We start from the raw sequence: 21,111 nt of genomic DNA, 5'->3' as shown, positions 1-21,111 counted from the left end.
CTCTGCTACTGTATGACTAACCAACCGTTTTCCTTCTTAAAACACTTTATCTTATGTGGTTTTTTCGAACTAAATACAATTACTGTATATCTTTGTCTTAACGCGAGGGCGCAGTTCTACTGATAATATGGTAGAACTGTCATTAATTTCAAACTCTGTAACAATTGTACCGCAAGCAAATACCAACTAAGCAGTGGCCTTTGAAAAATATTTGTAAGTAATCCTATGTGTTTTGGGTAAGTGATCTAAGTATTTTAAGACATTCCCTGTTTAAATATAATAAATATATATATTTTGATATAGGTTTCCAGATGTGTTTCTTTGGACTACTGTACTAACTGGGTTCAGTGTACTTACCTACAGCTCACATATTCCTCCTATGATGGGCCTGACTACTCTGCTACTCTACCAAGGTTCCGTGAGGAGTGTATGCTTATACTAAGAGTTGGGGACCTGTGTGCCTTAGGAATAGTTTTTAGAAGTCTTGCCTCAAGCGGCCTTTAGGAAAACACCCCTACCAGGCAAATTGCAAACTTACAACAAGTGTAAAGAAAGGACAGTGTTTGTTGAACAAAGAAAAAGCTTTTGTTAAAAAAGGACTTAAAAGGCTAAACAGCGTTGTACCTAGCAGGATGGTTGTGGGCCAAGAAAGACAGAAAGGACTGTTAGACCAAGAGACATTATCATACCATTGAAGAATCCAGGGGAAGGGAATTACTGCCTAGAACCAAGTTCTTTTCATCTTGGGGAACCTTAATGTTGAAGCTGTTAGATTTGTATTAATGAACACTTTTTTGCAAACCTCAGGTGAAAGACATTTCCCATCTGACTTTATTCATTTGTTTGTAGTGTGAGGGTCAGGATAGAACATTTGGACACAAGGATGGCTTTTTATTTCTGACATCCTGACACAGACAGATCCTTAGTTTTTGGTTTTAGGTAGGGAAACTTCTCTTCGAGCAGGGTCAGAGAGGCATTTTCCCAACCCGTTTGTTAATAAGTCTTTAACCAAATAAATGACTACCTTGTGTCCGGCTTTCATTTCTGACCCCTCACACTGACTACAGCCCTTCTCCACCCTAGAGTAAGTCTGGCTACTCAGTCATTGTTACCAAACCTTTGGATAGGTCAGGCTAAACCTAAGGGGTACAACCAAGTCACATAAGGTGGGCTTTTCCAAGTTCTGTCGCATACAGCAAAGCTCCCCGACATTCTGGAAGATAAAAATGAGCTGCATGTTTTCTCTCAAAATACTGTGGGATGATGGAACAGCATCTCTAGTTCTTTTGTCAAATATGAGGCAGAAAACATAGCGAGAAATTAGAAGGAAAAGCTAGAGACGTCTGTCCATTTGATTGAGTTTTGGCATTGTCGATTGACCATCTTTTTTCGTTTTAAATGTCTCGAACTAATAAAAATTTGGAATCATAAAGTCATCTGATGAACTGTTTTATCTCTTGTAGGAATGGCTTGGGTCTCACTAAAGACGGGGAGTCTCCGTTTGTAGTTGTGCATTGCACTGGGTACATTAAAGCATGGCCCCCAGCAGGTAAGACCTCTTACAGCTTCGGTATGTAGAAAAGCTGTCTCTTGCATGTAAGATCCCTAGTGTAAGCCTAAAGCTTGAGACTAGGCATTCTGTCTAGTCAAACTAGATTGTTCTATATGCTATTTTAGACTTCTTTGAAATTATTGTTGTGATAACCTATGTAACTGAAAATGTTGGCTCTGTCTGGCTAAATGTGCCACGTAAGTACTTGGAAAATATGTGCTGGAGTTTGTAGCTTTTTGTGGTTTGTAATGTTCCCTTCTTCCCTTTACAGGAGTCTCATTACCGGATGACGATTCAGATTCTGGGCAAGGCAGCAAGTTCTGCCTTGTTGCTATTGGTAGATTGCAGGTAAGACCATCATCATCATTTACATTTGACAGTGATTAAACAAAACAACCTATGTTAATGTTTTAGCCACTTACGAAGAAGTTCCAGAAGTAGGATCAGCCGCAGCACTCTCCGTTAGAAGTATTCAGCCTTCACAAAGAAAATCTCTCAAGACATTGTTGTACTTAGCCCTACATGTAATGTAAAGTGGACTTATGCAACCCGCTTTTGCCAGGTTTGTTGGCCTCGCTGTGTGTGGTTCTAAAAAAGGAAGAGGAGATTGTTAGTCGAATAGCAGGATATGCATATGGGAAATTTGTGTGTTAGTGGGCAGGGTCGGACTGGGGCATCAATTTGGCTCGGGCACCAATGGAAAAAGTGTCCCACAGTCACAAATGGCAATTTGTTTCTTTTGTGAGAAGACTTTTTGAGTAGTATCCACGGGCGAGTTTTCAGTAAAATGTGCTACAAATTGTGAATTTTAAAAAACATTTGTTCAGTAACACTGGTCAAATCTACTAACAAGCTCATCAAAGTGGCCTGATTTGGCCAAAATACTAGCCCACTTTGACCACAAAAACTGGGCCACACAAGCATGTCGGGCCTGCACTTTGGCATTGATTTATCGCCATATAGGCTAGTCTGACTCTGCTGGTGGGTGCCGGTTGGAAGTACCCGAGTGCTCTTTTATTTCTATGGGATTGGCTGATGCTCTTGAAAATGTTATACAACTAGGAGAGCACAAGATCTGAAACTACAGCATTTTGAGTCTACTTGGCTTCTTTTGTAGGGGGTAGTTTGACCGGGTGGAGAGGCTATGTGTTGGATATTACTCGACCTACCATACCCAACTCTTATATCCTTTCCTGTTTGACAGGATCAGTAGGACTCACACATGAAATGCTCTGTCATGTACTGCTGGGTTTGCAAGTCCTTTGGGAGAATGTGGCTCTAGTGTCGGAATAATTACATTGTCCCTGCTTGTCAGTTTCCCATTGGAAGATATGCAAGGCTGCTAGATAGGCTGCTGCCTTCAGTTAGTAAGCCTGCTTTAATATAGTCTGTTGCATCTGCCCCAGAGTTCTGGCATTCAGTTGTGTTGCTGATATGTATTTTTTATTTTTTTATTTTCCAAAATGATCTTAAACATAATTTATTCTGAGCACAAACCAAAATGTGGTGTCAAAGCACTCCATACAACATCATTTTCTACAGTTCATTCCAGTTACGTTATGGGCAATCTTATCTCGTTGTAGGTCACAAGCTCCCCAAACTGCACGGACATGAGCACTGCATGTCAGCCCATCGAGTTTGTCTCTCGGCATTCTACCAGTGGTCTCTTCACATTTGTGGACCACCGATGCGTGTCTACAGTTGGCTACCAGCCGCAGGTAAGGATCCTAGAAGAGGCTGTATTTTGCCAGGCTCTCTCTGCGCAGAAGCACGTGGATCAAAATTTCATCCAATTTGACATACGCAATCAGTCGATCTGAACTACTCTGGTAACATTTAAATAAGTAGAACCGGGCCGTCTGTCATTGCATATGGGCAACGTTAGCCTGTGATTGGATACAGACAAGTCTGATTGTGGCGCAAAACCGTTTAGACCCCTAGAGCCAAACATTGCCAGAGTTGGGTTGGAGACCTCTATGACACCAACAGTAAAGTCATAAACATATTTTGTTTTATCTAGGAGCTTTTAGGTAAAGACATTGTGGACTTCTCACACCCTGAAGACCAGCAGCTGCTCAGAGACAGTTTTCAGCAGGTAATGTTTTCTGATACACCTTCAGTAATAATAAGTGTAGTTTTTATATTCCTACTGATTCAACCGCTATGAACTGGGTAAGTGCACTTTGTAGTGTATGGCCAACAACCTCTTCTAACGCACCCACTTGTCTTTCCTTGGAAGGAGGTCTGTGGATCCACTCCCCCTCTTGGATAGTTAACTTCATTTATGGCAACTGTATTCATGATCTGCTGCCTTTCTTCTTATGAATCTGCTGCTTTGGCAAAAGACAAATTTGCCTCCTCTTAGAGAGCATGTTCTATTGATCATCCACTGATCCTCTTCCTCAGTTGAGGACTGTTCCATGAACCATCAGACTCTATTGCAGAGTGTTCCATCAAATCCCTCTCTCTGTTGGATGCCCACCAGAGGGACCACTACCACCGCTGCTGATGGCTTTTCCCTGACTTTTTGGCAGCTAGTACTTGGATTGATCTCATGTACTGTTAATGTTAAAGGATATTTGTACTGCGCGCTATCACAACCGTAGTGGTGCCCTGGCGCTCTTTCTGCAGACTGTAATGTGGATTTACCACTCTGTACAGACCGCTTTTCCACATTGTATTTCTGGTCTCCTTTTGCTGTAGTTTCATAACCTTTGTGCTGTGGGTGGGAAGCAAAGGAGTATTCTAGTAGTTTGATATTGAAATTATGTTGATTCTTTGATCGGCCAGTCACTGGTTGTACTGTTGCATCTTGTTTCCAGGTGGTGAAGTTAAAAGGCCAGGTTCTGTCAGTCATGTTCCGATTCAGGTCGAAAAGCCGAGACTGGCTTTGGATACGAACCAGTTCCTTCACTTTCCAGAACCCATATTCTGACGAAATAGAGTACATCATTTGCACCAACACCAATGTCAAGTACGTACAAGACACCTGCTTAACTATACATAAACGTACAAAGTTCGGGCAGCCTCTATCTGAGGTTGGTTCTTCTGTAGTTAGGAACAGCACTAACTAGCTGCATGGTGTGAATCCAAGTTCCTTTCAAGTACTGTATATTGTGTGGGGTTGGCTGTAAGAGAGGTGGATGATAGATCTGCATTATTTTTTTGGCATTCAGTTTACATATCTTAAAGAAGTGTTAGTATAAAGTGTGTGCTCTGTGATGGAATGCCAGCTCACGTTTAGAACCAGCAATGCCTAAACTATGTATCTATGTATGATCTTCTGGACAATCTGGGAGTGCAATTCACCAACTAGGCGGATGACATACATATTATTATTGAACTCTCTGGGGTATACTCCACAGACGTGGAAAGAGTCGACCAAATCTTTTCAGCAATTCAGTCCTGGGTAGCTCTGAACTAGTTAGCCCTTAATAATGTGAAGAAGACCGAGCTGCTGATTATTGGAACTGGCGCTTGGCTAAAGAAAATGGACCCTCAATATAGGCACTTTGTGATTGCAGGTAATACCATTCCCATTGCCCAGCATGTCAAAAAGCTGGGAGTCTACCTACTTCGGATCAACATGTTGCTCATCTAAAATCATCATGTTCATACATGAATAAATAGCTGTGGCAGATAAGACCTTTCCTATCTGAGCAGAACAGGGCAATGGTAGCCTCCGCCAATATCAACGCGAACTCGACTACTGCAATAGCTTGCTGGTCGGCACCTCTTAGCCAATATAAAGAAACTGCATACTGTGCAGAATGATGCGGTTCGTGCAGTGTGTGGGCTCGGGAAGCGAGCGCATGTATCAGAAGCAAGACGAAAACTGCACTGGCTCCCTGTATGATATGTCATTTATAGTGCGCCTCTACATCTGTTTCTAGGTGCGACAAGACAAGGAGAAGGAGGGGGAAACGGAAGGAGGACAAACAACAATCTTAGTAGGCCTTGTGTCCTTCCGATCGTTCAAGTGCGGGGAAGAAGGGAGGGGAGAAGTGACAAGAGGGCATGGGGGGTGAGAAGTGCAGGTGACTCAATAGGTGCTGCCAGAGGGTGGCTCTTAAGTGCAAAGAGAAGGGACTGTAGAGTTACAGATACGGACCCTTAAGTGCCTAGGGAGCCCGGAGGCATTGGGAGTACAACTGGACATGCAGGAGCCTGGGCCCGAGTTCAGGGGTGGCCAGGTGACAAGTGTGCAGAGCTATCAGGGACATTAGCAGGGTAGAGGACGAGGGAAAGTGGAAGCAAAAATGAAGGTCTTGAGTTGCTTCCGGAACCGGAGGTGGGTCTGCTCATGTTTGAGAGAGGCAGGGAGGCAGTTCCAGAGGGAGGCCCCAGCGGAGGAAAGAGATCTGCCCCCCATTCTCTTCTTGGAAAAGCTGACCCTCAGAGAATTGGAGGTGGATGAGCTGAGAGCTCGAGAAAGAAGATGCTTAGGAAGAGAAAGTTGGAGGTAATTCGGTCCCAGTCCCCAGCAAGCCTTGTGGACGATGCAAAGGGTCTTGAATTTGATCTTTGCAGCCTCAGGGAGCCAGTGCAGAGATTTCAGAGCTGGAGAGATACGATCCCTGGGCTTGAGGACAAGGGGAAGTCTTGCAGTCCTGTTCTGGATGAGTTGTAAAGGTCGAAGAGCATTGACGGACAGGTTTAGAAAGAGGCTGTTGCAATAGTCGGAGAGGACCAGGGCTCTAGAGACACTGAGCCTCTGTGGGAAAGTGAGAAAAAGCAGAATACCTCTGAGGATTTTATTAGGCAAGATTTGGAGCAGTACCCTTTGGGTGCACTACAACAGACGTGCCCTCCTGGCAATAGGAACCCAACCTTTGGTATAAGTCTGTACTACACAGGTTGGTAGCATGATTAAGCAGACAGGCTTATCTCAAGGGGGGGGTCAATGTGAGCAGTAGTGGAGTTAGAGATTCGCAGTGACAAGTATTCAAATATACTCTTACACTCAAGGTTTCTTGATTAAACAATTTATTTATTTAACAATCAGTTCGAATAAGCCTTCTTCAGAGGGGGCAGTATAATAGTAACACACAAATAAACTCCAAAATACACACTCTTAGTTTCTCTAAATTAGCAAATACCCATTTGGGATGGAACACAGACACTTGCTACACCGTCAGGTGACTTTAATAGCTAGGACACTGTGGACATTAATATCACTGTTGCATTTAGAGCAATACTTAGAAGTATGTCAAAGGGAAAAGTTATTAGAACAAAACAAGAGATCTCACAAATATTCTGAAGCAGGTAAGTACTTTTGGAAACCCGCAATGCAAAGTAAGTTAACCCCTTCCTGGAAGGAGGACCAAACACGAAGTCAGATGGAAGAAGAGCCATTGAGGGAGCCAGGCCAGGCCAGGCCAAAGTCAATTGGACAAAAGTCTTGGTGAACTCAAGCAATTCTTACAGGTAAGGTAAGTACAAGTCTTTCCCGATGTTTTAGAAGTCTTTGTAGAAAAGAAGAATCAATGTAGGGCCACAAGCTGATTAGGCTTGTGAGGTAAAGAAGCTGTTAGCAACTCTACAGAAGCAACCACGACAAGTCTCAATTGAGAACAAGTAAGATTACTGTGATGCTGGAAATGCATTGAAGGGACAGGGTTTCTCCCTTTCCTTGTCCTGTAATCCTTTTTCATATGTTTTCTGTATTGATTTCTGGCCAGGAGTCCATGTTGGACTCCTGGCAGTGCAGCGCTTACTCTTTTTTGTTTGGTGTACAGACCCTTGGGTTACCCTTATGGCACCCATGGGTGGGGCTACAGCCCTGTGCCCCTAGTGTATATTTTTGGGCACCTGTGTGTGGCCCACAGAGCGGGGTATGGGCTGGTGGCAGCTCTATGCTGAATTTGACAGGTGCTCAGAGTATCCTCCATTTTGGGAATACTCAGGCCCTGCCATTGGAATCGGTTGATTCCTGATAGAAAACAAGATGGCCCCTGTGGCCTCTTGCTTTCTATTGCCTATTACCTTGTTTTCCCAAAGTCCTGGGAAGCCCTGACTCTGTCCCTTCCCCCTGACTGGCTGTTGGGTGGAATTTCCATATATGGTATTGTGGGGAAGTCCAGGCCAGACTGGCTGGAACCTTCCCAGTGACTGTATGTTGTGGGTACACCCTGTGGGTGGGACCTGGGTGAATGGAGTGTGTGACCATTATACACTTCTTGTTGTGAATTTCTGGTTTCTGGTAGGAAACACAATGACTGAGACAGCCCTGCTCGAAACTGGTATGAATGCAGTGTGTAGTACTGAATGGCTGGGTACTTGTCCCAATACACATTCCTTGTTGTGAGTGTCTGAGAGGGAGGAGAATGGCCTGAATGCACTGTATGGCTGACTGGCTGCCTGACTGCCTGAATGCCCTTCTGAGTGATTGGTTGCCTGAGTGTGACCCAGCAGAATGAATGAGAGACAGAACATTATATCTAGGGGCCTCTCCCTGCTAGAATTTGTTCAGAAGCTGAAGTTGATACTTGATGCTTATCCTTGAGGCCCAGCTGGAAGAAGATCTGGTGCTGCATTTGCTTCGACCCGATCTGAAAGCTGTCGAGTTCGAGGACTGATGAAGAGAGGACCTGGTTAGGCACCCTCTTCCCAAGCTCTGAGGGGCCATCGAGCACCGCTAACCTTCGCCAAAGCTCCCTGGAAGTCATACCCTCGAAAGGCTTCCAACCGGAGACGGGGACCACTGAGGAGAACTAAGAGAAGCACCGACATTCCATCATCCGTCGTTGACGAGGGTTTGCAGGTTTGCTATAACTGCTGGATGCCCGTCGAAGCCGTGTTGCCCAGAAGAGGGGACCGCTTGATGCCATGCAGTCGATGACCGCAGCTGCAAAGCTCCATCGATTAAGACATTCGTATCGAAGGAATCTCTCGACAGCACCGCCGGCCGCTTTGTCCCGCCAGAGAAAGTCGAGGCCACCGACGTGCCGAGGAGAATCCGCCGGTGTGTTTCCCTTCACCCGAGGACCGCGGACACCGGACGACTCGACGCCCTTGCTGGGCCAACGTTCTTCATAGACTCTATGCAGTCCCAAACTATTGAGGTGCCCCGCATGACTCATCCTTGCAGGACGTCTTCGACTCATCGTCGATGAGCACCGCCAGGACCGAAACCGCTGCCTCCGAGCCATTGAACTTTTCATTGAGGATCATCGACACCAAGTTCACCTCCTTCGAGGCCCATCGACAATCCGTGGCTCTTGCCTTAAAGGGAGTCACTCCAGAACGATTCATCGACGCCTCCTCAAGGAACTCTGCTATTCCAGGTACATTGGGTGGTAGAAATATTTTAGAAGAAAATAAGGCTAATTGAACAATATATGGACTGGGCTTGTAGTATATCTTTTATTTTACAGGTTGCCCAGTTGGGGGGATCCTCATACAGAGTTGTGACTTAGTAGCTAAAGTACTATTCTGCCATTTGTTCTAACCAACTGCTTTTCCCTCCTATGTCTATTGTTGGTTATCTTTATTAATTGATTTGTGTGACATTTGACTAGAGTACAGTTTATGCGCTTTAATGAAATCTGATAGTAATTGTGGTACCACTTAGAACTGTATATATTTGCCATTGTAGATTAACTGAACACAAAATGAGTTATTGTGATTGTATATATAACCTTGAACCTTAATTATATAAAGACTGTGTTCTTACTAATAGTGTGTGGACATTCCTTTGTGGGTGCTTGGGGACTACACTGTACTTAAGAACCAGCCTGTATCACCTCCTGAGAAGCTAGGCCTTGATTGCTCGCCCAGGTTTACCAAATAGAGAATCTTGGCTGGGGTCCTCTGTGCCTCTCCTCTACCACATAGAGAGCAGGAGTACAGACTCCCCCCTCCAGTCTTTACAATTACACAAGAAGAGCGAAGTTCTCTTAGACTGTACAGTACCTTTGGTTCGAAGAAAAACGGTTCCAGCTGGCTTCTGTTCCTGTGCAGCTCTGCAGATCCTGTGTTCCAGGGCCTCAGTCGTGGGGACAAGAGGGAGAAAGTCTGGAGGACTCCTGCACTGCAATGGGATGGTCGGCGACAGAAAAGGACCAACTAATATTCAGTGGCACTTAGCGGTTTCAGCTTCTCGTGTCTCAGCAAATCGCAACATTGCGGTTCTTGGTTGTCGAGATGGGCTTTCCTTGCATCTGGGATCCAGCACTCTGTTGAGGTGGCTCAGGATCGGTCAGTCCGGCTTCCTGGGAGTCCAGAGGATCTTCCTGGAGCTCTTGGCCAACTTAAAAGCAACGCACACAATCTGGTGTTCCTCTCCCCGGCTTTTTGGTTCCAGCAGCAGCAGCAAAAGTGGCAATACAACTAGCTTCAAGAGTATGTCCAGACGTGCTTACTTTGGAGTTGATTGGTCCCTTGCAGGGCTTCTCTACTCGTGGCGAATTTAGAGCTTCAGCACAGCAGCAGGGCTTGACCGGGCAAATCAACGGTCCAGGAGTTGCAGCAGGTGTCTCTTCCAAGTTCTTCTTCGGATTCCTTCGTCCAGCGGTCGACTCCAAGCCAAAAAGCCTTGCCTTTTATGCAAGTTTCTCACATTCATTCAAGCTTAGCTGACCGGGTCCCAGTTGGGTGGCTGTTCTTGATGGACATCCAGCCAAAGACAAAATGAACAAAGGGACCAAACCTAGTTTGGCGCGCAGAGTAAATCAAGAAGGACCTTTCCACAAAGAAATGGCAAAAAAAGACGACCAGGGCCATTTTTACACAAATGGCACCCATGGTTGTTCTACTGCAGCTGCGAGCGCAGCCCGCGGTAAAAGCACACCACAGTATTTAAAAGTAAGCCACTGCCACCAGCCATTCATCGAGGAAAGGGTAACATAAAAAAAATGTTACGAGAAACTAGACAAAGGGGATACTAAGTAACCCCTCCAGCACCCTATTGTAAGATAGTGTGTGCTAGGTCTAGAAAGTTAAAAATGTAAGTAAAGTCAATTTCACTTCACTGCTCTTGGAAACAGTAGTTTATCCAAGAGAAGGTATTTAAACCTTTTGGGAAATCTGAAAGACTTCCCTGTGCCACTGTTCTGAAGGTGCTGTGTGACACAATGTAACGATGATGCCTATGGAGTTTGTCAGACTCCATACTTACCTAGAGACACAGAAAACACAGAATTAAAAGTACAAAGTCCCAAAGTTCAGCAAAATATCTGGGGGTCTCTAAGGTGGGAGGAATTTAGCACTAAACTGAAAATTCTCCCTAACAGAGGTCCGGCTGAAAGTGTGGCTTCTTAGAGATGTCCGAGATGTGAAGAGAGAAGGAGAGGGTGGAGTCTAAAATGACACCAAGGTTCTTCGCCTCACAGGAAGGAGCAGGGAGAGGGCCCAGGGTGGGCAGCCAGAGAGAGAGAGAGAGAGAGGGGAAAGGAGGGAGCAGGTGTCCCGATGAGGAGGATCAGAGTCTTACTGGCATTAAGGCAGAGATCATTGCAGCACCTCGTTCCTGAATTGCGCCCAGACAGTCTGGTATGAGCGAAGGAGCAGAGCTGGCTGAGGAGAGCCTGAAGGAGAGCTGGGTTTCATCTGCATAACATTGAAAGTTAGAACAGAATGTAACGATGCAGCGGGCCAGAGGAACCAGCTAGTGGTTGAATACCCAGGGAGTTAGATCCCTGGGCAACACCACAAGTAGAGAGATGGAGAGGAAAGACCCCCGTTGGACCTGAAAGGGTTGGTCAGTGAATAAGGAGGTCAACCAGGACAGGGCCTGACCAGTGATGGCCAGGTTATCACAGAGGCGATTGAGCAGGATGGTATGGTTGACCGTGTTAAAAGGAGAGGATAGATAGAGGAGAATGAGGACAGAAGGAAGATGAGAGTCAAGATTAGAGAGCAAGTCTTCACAGGTGTTCAGGAGAGCAGTTTCTGTGCTTATGGCAGCTCTGATGCCAGACTGGTGGACGTGGAGATAACCAACAGATTCAGTATGCAGATTAAGCTGGGAGATGGCCAGCTTTTCCAGGGGTTTGCCCAGGAAAGGGGTGATGGAGATCGGGTGATAGTTAGCCGGATAGGAAGGATCAGCAGAGGACTTCTTAAGAAGTGGGTGCACAAGGGAGTGTTTAAGGGGTAGGGGAAGGTTCCAGTGGCAAAGGAGTGATTGCAGAAATCAGCCAAGGCTGGAGCCAGGGTGTCTGTGGTCCTTGATGGTTCTGGATGAGCAGGGGAGAACCTGCTTTGATGAGACTTTCATAGATCGGACGTGTCTAGAAACATCATCAGGGGTGAACAGGGGAAAGGAGGAGGGGAAGCAGCCGAAGACGGGCCGGGGTGGCAGAGAAGGAGGAAGTGGAGGTAGAGGAAGAGAGAGTGGACAGGATGTCCTAAGTTTTAGTTGTGAAATGAGAAACCAGGGCCGTGCAGAGGGATTGGGAGGGAACAGGAGAGGTAGAGACTGCAGCAGGATTGTCCAGTTCCTTGCAGATAGTGAAAAGTTCGGCCGAGTTCTTGGATGCCGCAGAGAGGACAGACTCTGTACTGCCTTTGGAGCAGTTGATAGGCCAGTTTGTCAGAGGGTAGGTGTGATGCCCTTCAGTTCCGACACTTGCGTTCAAGGGTGGCGAGGTTGGCATCGTACCAAGAGTTGCACTTAGAAGTGGGCTTCAAGCGGATACTTATCTCAGGGGACGTCAAGAGTGTTAGAGATACAGAGATGTAGGTTGGAGAGAGCTTTGTCAGAGTGAGTCAGCCAAAGGTGTAGGAGGAGGAGAGAAAGTAGCGGCGAAAGCGTCCACTGACACACGCTTGATGACCGAGAAGATAGGTGGCAGTGCTGTGGACTGCGCCTGGAGAGCAAAAAGTACAGAACTAGGCAATCTCCCTTGTGTATACATGCTTGTCTGGGAACGCCCCTTTGTATCTCTGCTCTTGCATTTAAAAGGCACCAATAGGACGAGCCCTGCGATCAAATAAGGACATCCTGGCCTGGCCATGTTACAAGGAGGTCTGAGCTTTGATGTCTGGGCTCCAGGGATGTGGAATGCGCTACCCATCCCGCCGAAGGCAATACCATCACTGTCCCTTTACAAAGGGAGTCTGAAGAAAAATGTATGCATTTCTGATGCTTGTGTATCTGCTTAGAATCACAAGCTGTGCTGTGCATATAGTCCGACATCTAGTGGTAATCGCAGAGTATTGCTTCGTTCTTTCGAAGATCGAAAGTGGACGACGACATTGGCGTGACTGTAACACTATTCCTAACTTGGCATGTTGTGTACTCAAAATCCTTGACGCATCAAGGTCCCTCAGTTTGTTTTTTTCCGCCCAACTAGTTGGCTGCCTTATGCGGAGCTCACAAGAGTAAGTATTGCTTTACATTGTCCCACGACCTATGGTCGTCTAGTCTCCCGACTACTTCTTTTTGACGACTGCGGCGTGGGCTTCCTGCTGCTGAAGACATCCACAACTGCTCGGCAACTGGTGAACTGATCGACGTCTGCCGACCGCGTAGCTTCGGGCCTCCGGCCAGGCTCTTACAGTAAGGAGAGTGGGCCCCTGGGTTTATTCTTGTTCAAGAATGCATTTCCTTTTCACTTCACTTCACTTCCCCTATTTGGTCCGGCTGCCATCACCCTCTGCTATGGAGATGACGCCCTTTAAATTTTGTCCTTCGTGTAACTACAAATTCCTGTGAAAGGACACCCATCGCTGCTGTAATTCGTGTCTACCTCGAGACCACGACGAGCGTTCTTCTAAGTCCTGCAAGCTCTTTGATCCCAAGACATTCAAGGACAGGCTGACTAAACGGTGGGCGGCCTATGCAATGCAGGGCGAACGCCATTCCCCTGTTGACGCCGTCGCTTTGAATGATGTGGAATCCATCGGCAGCCATGTCTCCGAATTGGAAGCCATCGACCTTTCGACGGAACCTTCAGGCTCCAAGATGCCCGTCCCCGGCCCAGCAGACAGGCCACCACTATGTTATGGGGAGTTCACACCCCAGAGACGGGGGCACCCACGCACCGCAAAGTATTAAACACACAACCCCCAAGGCCTCCTCGACGGAAGCGTAGAATAAGTGCGTAACGCCAACAGGGCTGCCGAAAACTTAGACAATGCCTCCGGAACCTCACGGTCCGGCACCCTCCACGCAAAGTCGTTCACCCCAAAAAACACACGCTTGCCGAAACGCTTTCCAAGGGCACTCAAGCACCCAGAACTTTGATGAAATCGGCGACCGAGCGGCGCCATCAGACACGTCGGAACCTGTCATTAAGCTGCCGAAGATCTGCGAGAGTCTTGCGGCTATAATTTCGGCCGCTGCTGATCACAAGGGAACCCCCTCTCATCGAGAGGAGTATTCCGAAGCACCTCAGCCTCTCTCAAAGCCTTAGGTAAATCTCCCCCTTTTAGGCAGAGTTTTCCACCTCCAGACACCCCTGCACCCTCCCTATGGACTAGGGAGAGATTCAAAAATTACATGGACAAAATGGCCCAATTTACTGATTTCTCTGATAAATACGTTTAAAAAAAATAGTTTATTAATTTTATTCAGACCAAACAACAATACAAACAAACAATCCCAACACGCAGTGTAACTTACAACAATTCCAATAAACACCATTTGTATTTCCAGTTTGCCACTGCTCCCCAAGTCCCACCCTCCATTATGAGCCTATTTGTACTTCTCGTTCAGTATCTGCTACATGTGGCTGGGTCTCACTATCTTCGGATTCAATCGGGTCCGATATAGATCCGAACAGTTCCGCTATTAATAATTTCCATGCCATCAAGGTACCTACTTCTTCCTCCCCACTCATGCTGCTCGCCTCCTGCCATACTACTGTTTCAGTCTCCGCCCATTTCTGTAACTCCCTCCACCATACCTCCACCTGTGGCTTGTGACAATTCTTCCATCCCATGGCGATCCTCCGTTTTGCTAACACATATGCCAAGTTTCTCAGTTTCCGTGGTCTGGGGAACCCTCCCAGCAAGCAGGCCCAAGCCGTATCTATGACAAGCGTGACCCCCTTTGTCGCTAATTTTTGTGCCACTTCACCCCAGAAACCTTCGATTACTGGGCATGACCAAAACATGTGTGTCATGTCAGTGTTTTCCATGTCGCACTTAGGGCACGCCTGTTGCCCTGCGTTCCGGAACTTGGATATCTTCAGAGGGGTCATGTATGCCCTATGCGTTATGTACAGCTGTATTTGTTTAAGTCTGGCGTTTCTTGACACTTTTTTGTGATATCCCAGGGTGCGTTCCCACATCCCATCGGGGCCCCCACCTCCTCCTCCCAATCAAGTCTCAAATGTGTCAATTCCTTCCCCACCTTGGTCATCACCATCTCATACAATCTAGAAATCTCATGCCCCCCTTCCGATATGTCATATATTACCCCCACAGTTGCATCTGGTTCCTCTGCTAACACTGTTTCAGGCCACGTTTTCCGAATTTTCTGGACCATCCTATGGTATGGAACATATTGGCCAGTGTGTAATCCCACCTCCTCCTCAAGTTCTTCGAAATCTCTAATGGTCCCCTCTTGCCAGATGTCCCCTAACGTTACCAGTCCCACCGATTCCCAGTAGGTTCTGATAATCACCCTCAGCTGCTTGTCCCCTCCTGCTAATGCGACCAGCGGTACTTGCGGGGAGCACGGGAATGGGTCCTCCATCATCCGACACGCTCGACGCCACATTTTCCACCCCAACATCATCACCTTAGGGCGCTCCTTCATATCTGTTTCAGGCAACCATATAATTTAAAATGGGGTACAAACCCGCCCAAACAACCTATGTTCAGGGGTCACTTCGTCGGAGAGCCAATTGGCCTCATATTTTAATTGACTTGCTATGTAGTAGACCTCAAAATTGGGCAACCTGATACCTCCCTTTTCATAGAAGTTCTGCAACTTCCATAGCGCTACTCTATTCCGGGTACCATGCCATAGGAAGTCCCTGCACACACTATTCAGTTTAGCGAAGAACTTCTTGGGTATCATATGTGGGATATTGTTAAAATAATGGAAAAGCCTAGGTAGGACCACCATCTTAAGCATTGCCCCCCGTCCCATCATAGCTAGGGGCAACTTCTCCCAAAACTTCATGCATTTCTGGATTTTCTCAACAGCTACCACGGTGTTGTGCTTATGTTCCTCTTCTGCGGTGTGATACACATCTATGCCAAGGTAACGGAAAGAACCAATCACCCAGGGTATCTGTAACACCGGCAACCTTTCCTCTGGGGTCCCCTTATAGCTACCTAGGGGGAATAAACTGGATTTTTGAGGATTTACCGCTATGCCGGACAACCCCGCGTATTTCTCCATCACTTCAAGGATATATTGAAGATTCTCTTCTGGGTATTTCAAGTATAATAATAAATCATCCGCATATAAGGATATTAGATGCCGCTTCTCCCCAACCTCAATACCTATCATATCGTATTGTTGCCTGAGGTATATTTCTAGGGGCTCCAGGGCTAGGATGTAAAGCATCGGCGACCAGGGGCACCCCTGCCTGGTACCTCTACTAAGCTGCCATCTCTTGGATATCACCGATCCCGTTCGAACTCTGGCTAACTGCTCACTGTATAGCATTTTTGCCCACCTGATATAACCCGGCCCTACTCCGTAACCCCCCAGGGCTGCCAGCAGCCATGGCCACTTAACAGAGTTAAAAGCTTTAACTGTTTAACTGCGTCTAGGGATACAATCGCCATTTCGCCTTCATTTCTATCTGCCCATTCGATCACACAGTGGAGTCTCCTATGATTATGGGTTATATTCCTGTTTGGGACATAGCCCGTTTGATCCGGGTAGATTCATTTACTAATTACTCTCCGCAATCTGTTTGCCAGGACAGCCGTCAGTATCTTGCTGTCCTGGTTCAGCATCGACAAAGGCCTGTAGGAGCTACAGCTATACCCTGGTTTGTTGGGCTTAGGAAGCAGTATTATGATCGCCTCTCGGAGTGACTCCGGCAACCTTCCTATCTCAAACGCTTCGTTAAGCATGTCTAGCAATGGGGGTAGCACTTCTTCTCTATATACTTTGTAAAATTCACTAGGGAACCCGTCTGCTCCTGGGGTCTTACTGGTGGGCAACTGCTTCACAACCTCCCTCAGCTCCTCCAGGGTAATTAGTGCATCAAGCCCATCTCTCTCCTCATCACTTATCTTGGGTAATCCTATATCTTCTAGTGTTTCGGTTATCTCCTCTTCACCCTATAGCACCCTATAATAATCCGCAAATTCCCTGTTAACTCCTTCTTGAGTGTCCACTACATCGCCATCTTCTCAACTATTGTCCTAATCGGGGGTCTAGGGGTCTCACTCTTGTACAGCCACGCTAAAAAGCCTACCCATTTTATCTCCCCCCGCGTGCTGTCTTTCTACATACTTTTTATAATTGAGGTAACAGAGCCTTTCCCAATGTTCTGCACATTGCTGTTGTAGTTTAAGTGCTAGCTCAGGGTCCACACTGTCACATTCTAATGTCCTTTCTAGTTCATCTTCAACTCTTTGTAGGTCAGCCAGAACCCCACCTTGCAGGCCCTTTGACTTAGCTATGGCTGCCCCCCGCATCACCACCTTAAAAGCTTCCCATAGTGTACCCGTCGAGTCAACACTACCAGTATTCGTCTCAAAATAGTTAATGATCTCATCCCTTATGTCCTCACGAAAGACCGGATCTTTGAGTGCCTCCGCTCGGAGGCACCGCGTCGGGATTCGCGCCCTCGGGGGGCAGTATTGCCACCCAAGGATCAGGGGTGAGTTATCCGAGAGGACCCTCACCTTGTATTCTATTTGAGTGCTCTCTGCCACCACATTCGGCGTGGCAAAGACATAGTCCAGTCTCGTGTGTAGCTGCTGTGGGGCAGAATAATGCGAATATTGCCTATCATTGGGATGTTTTGTTCTCCATACGTCTACCAAGCCGAAATGATCTAGTAACACCTGCAATGCTTTGGCCGCTGGGGTGGGCCGATCAATCTTGTTGTCAGATCTATCCACTTTGGGGTTCATTACACAATTGAAATCCCCGCCCCAAATAACCACGCTTCCCACACACATACTAAGGTTAGTGCACAGAGTCTTGAAGTATGCCGCCGTGTTATGGTTAGGGGCATACGTATTCATGATGCATACCTCTTTATTCTCCAACAGCCCTCTCAATATAACCATCCTCCTGTCAGTTTCCACCATTTCCTGCAGTAGCTGAAACGGCACATGAGGTGCTACCCAGACAAGCACTCCCCTGGCATAAGGAGAGTACGACGAACCCGCCACAATCCCTTTCCATTTTTTCCCAACTAGCTCCAGTTTCTCCCGCGTCAAATGTGTCTCCTGCAACAGTGCATCATCTATCTTTTGCCTTTTCAAATACAGCATGACTTTATTCCTCTTCATATAACTGTTAAGTCCCCTGACATTCCACGTCACTATCCTGAGATCTCCCATAGCGCTCTGATATCTTCCTCCCTCATTCCCAACCGAATCCTCCCGGTCATGCTATGCAGATACAACCCTTCAACTCTTCCATGTAGGCTCATATTTAAACTTAAACTCCCCAAAACTATGTACAACCCAAACTTCCCACCTCCCTTCCCTCCCCCAACCCAACCCTTCCCCAACAACGCCCCCCCCAACTGTTGCCTAGCTCCATCCCTGGATCTCAGGCACATTTAGCCCCGTCCAGCACAAACTTATGCTCAGGACTCAGTAGGGTAAAGTCGCCCTAATGACCACTTAACTATTAGTATTTGGGGGATGAGTTGCCTCCATCCTATTGCTCCTATTCCCAAATGTATTATGCATTGTGTTAACTTTATGCTGCTTCCAATTACAATTTACCTACTATATTCCATGACGGGCACACGGCCCGAATGCTATCCAGTGTTCAACTAATCTCATTTCCCGGTATAATCCGTTACCCCCAATGTCCGCGGCACCCGTTTTTTAGCCGTCCTGTTCCTGCCTGTCATGGTCCACTTCTTGTTCCGGGCAACCCAGCAGATCCAGCCACGTTACCACCTCTTTCGGGAGTGTCAAAAAAGAGCGCTCTGCCCTTATGTAGCACCTTCAGCTTTGCCGGGTACAGGAACATGTACTTGATGCCTGCTGCTCGCAGCGTCCTCTTGACGGCCACGTAGCTGTATCTCAGTCTCTGCACCAGCATAGTATAGTCCGGGTATTCTGTAATGTTGGCGGATGCTCTCTGTATTGTCCCACCTTTACGAAAATATTCTAGGATCTTCTCCCTATCTCTGTAGTTCAAGATCCTCGCGATGATAGGTCGCAGCGGAGCCCCAAGTCGCGGTTTCCTCATCAAGGCTCGGTGCGCCCGCTCCACCGTGAATCCCTGCGAAAGCTTATCTGCTCCTATTTCTTGTAGGATCATGTTTTCCACGTAGTTTGTAGGGTCTTGACCCTCCTCCCCCTCCGGCAGGCCGACCATCCGTATGTTATTTCTCCTCGCTCTTCCCTCCGCTTCTTCCACCCGATTTTCGAGGTTAGCAACCTGCTGTTTGAGCACATGAACTTCCTTTGCGTGAGTTGTGCTGACATCAGTATTGGTCTTTACGGCACTCTCCAGCCCACTTGTTCTCTCCGCCAGCCCCCTGACATCTTGCCGTACCAGGGTAAGTTCAGTCCCGACCGCATCAATTTTGTCTTCCAGGGCTGTCCGCAAGTCCGCCATTGCCGCGCCCCACTTGGTGCTCAGCTCCGATATAGCCTCCAGGATTTGGTGCTTGTCTCCTTCTGCGGCTTCTTCAGCAGAAGTCGTGGACGCGCTCCGCTCCGATGTTGTGGGGGTCTTCTGCGCCTTCGCGAAGACCTCCATTGTAGGTTGTTTGGTCTTGGCTCTCAAACTTTTCACCGACATGGTGCAACCTTGTCCACGTCTCTGACTCCGGCACGGTGCCGCTTAGTTGTTCGAGTAGATGGAGTGTCTGTATATCAGCCTACACCAATTGTTACATATGAAATTGTTATTCAGGTGGATTGTAACTTTTCCGAGTCACAATCACCTCTCAGCTTCCGTGCCGTCATCAGCATCTCCGGTGCTTCTTCATGGTCTTTGCACCTATCAAAGGCTGATGGTATATACAAGATGCATATAACCATTTGCTGCGTCCCAGACCTTACGAGGCAGCTTCACGGTCCACCAGTGTAATCCTTTGTTCAGGATCAGTCGCCATTTTGTTTTTGGCGTACAGGTCTCGTCGCCACTTATTGTGTCCGTATTTGCTCATCCACTCCTCGTGCTCGATGCTTCCATCTTACTGCGGGAACGCTGTCAGTCTTCTTGTCCGTTTCATGTATACATTATCCCGGTCTAGTGGGAGCACCAAGGCTGTGCCGCCTATCTCATGGCCCAGTGGCCCAACGATGTGTACATCCTCTCGGGCTATTCGTGGGCTTCTCTGCGGTAGTCGGTGTCATGATGCCTACCTCCAAGGAGCCAGACCAGGCCCAGCTACCCCAGAGGCAGACATCTTGTCCCCGAGGGAAGTCTCAGCAGCCCCAAGTAGGGGCCCTTTGGACAACAGTCCTGGCGCCATAGGCGCCAGGCTCATAAAAGATGACTTTGTGTTTAAAGGTGTTTGGTGTAAACTTACCTGATGCAGACCATGCTGCAACATCCGGGCCATCTAGAGGCCTGAATGGGACTACTTTATCCTTGGGCACTACTTAACCACGCGGGTGTGGCCGGAGGAAGACTACATACCTGAGAGGAAGGATACATACCTGGAACTACTTTGAAAGCTATTTAAGCCACGCCCAAGCAGCAACTCACGCTTCGCGTTGTTCTGCACCTAGCAGCTGGACGCTCACCGTGTCTTCTCCTGCATCCTGACTTCTGCCACGCCCGCCTGCATCCTGGAACACCTGCAAAGGGAGAAGAGAAGAGAATAGGAGAAAGAAGAGTCCTTACCTGCTAAATCTGCATTCCGGAGACATTTCGCCGATGATCCTGAAAAGGAAGACATTCATTTTAAAAGCACATCGCATCGATCGCTGCAGCGCCGCATTCCACTCACCTTTACTAGGCGCCTCCATGTTCATCAGCGACCATCTGGATCTGCAGCCACATTTCAGCGCCTAGGGAGAAAAAGACAAGAACAAAGGTGAGCTAGGGAAGAGAATAAGAAAACCTTAATTTGCCATCATAAGACTTACCTGTTGGGTCATTCCCACTTCATTTCGGATCGGTGCCGCATCCTGGCATTTCCGGACCCCGGCCCCTAAGGGGACAAAAGAGACATCCGTGTTAGTGAGCGAATACTAAGACTTTATCTGAACGCTCATTAAAGACTTACCTGATATCTACTGGAACTGCACCTCTCACTTCGGGTCGGTGCCATATCTCCGGCATTTCCGAACCCCGGCCCCTATGGGGAAAAAAATGTATGCAAGGACACTAAAGGAACCTCTCATCAAACAACTCACCTGAGTTTCCATCGTCGGTTCCATTGCTCATCTCGGAATCTTTGTTCTGCACCTGAAATAGAGACAACGGACAATTATTATTTCGGGCTCATACTTATAAACAGAATTCTCACAGTACTTTACCGGGAAGTTCA

The 21,111-nt window shown here is 47.4% G+C and overlaps 1 protein-coding gene across 4 annotated transcripts in view; it reads left to right on the top strand.

The window, feature by feature from the left end:
• The window catches only part of ARNT (aryl hydrocarbon receptor nuclear translocator), a 675,339-nt gene that overhangs the window by 451,069 nt on the left and 203,159 nt on the right, over positions 1–21,111 (top strand). For all 4 annotated transcript variants that reach the window (XM_069649742.1, XM_069649743.1, XM_069649741.1 and 1 more), the window contains exons 9-13: positions 1,464–1,549; positions 1,824–1,900; positions 3,136–3,270; positions 3,573–3,647; positions 4,375–4,526. In XM_069649742.1, coding sequence (XP_069505843.1) covers positions 1,464–1,549; positions 1,824–1,900; positions 3,136–3,270; positions 3,573–3,647; positions 4,375–4,526 — 525 coding nt within the window. The remainder of the gene's footprint in view (positions 1–1,463; positions 1,550–1,823; positions 1,901–3,135; positions 3,271–3,572; positions 3,648–4,374; positions 4,527–21,111) is intronic.

This window comes from Ambystoma mexicanum, chromosome 1p (assembly GCF_040938575.1).
Source record: "Ambystoma mexicanum isolate Mex_15411 chromosome 1p, UKY_AmexF1_1, whole genome shotgun sequence".
In the NCBI taxonomy this organism is placed as follows: domain Eukaryota; kingdom Metazoa; phylum Chordata; class Amphibia; order Caudata; family Ambystomatidae; genus Ambystoma; species Ambystoma mexicanum.
Note: the sequence above shows the minus strand (reverse complement) of the source record. Positions and strands in the feature narration are given on the sequence as shown.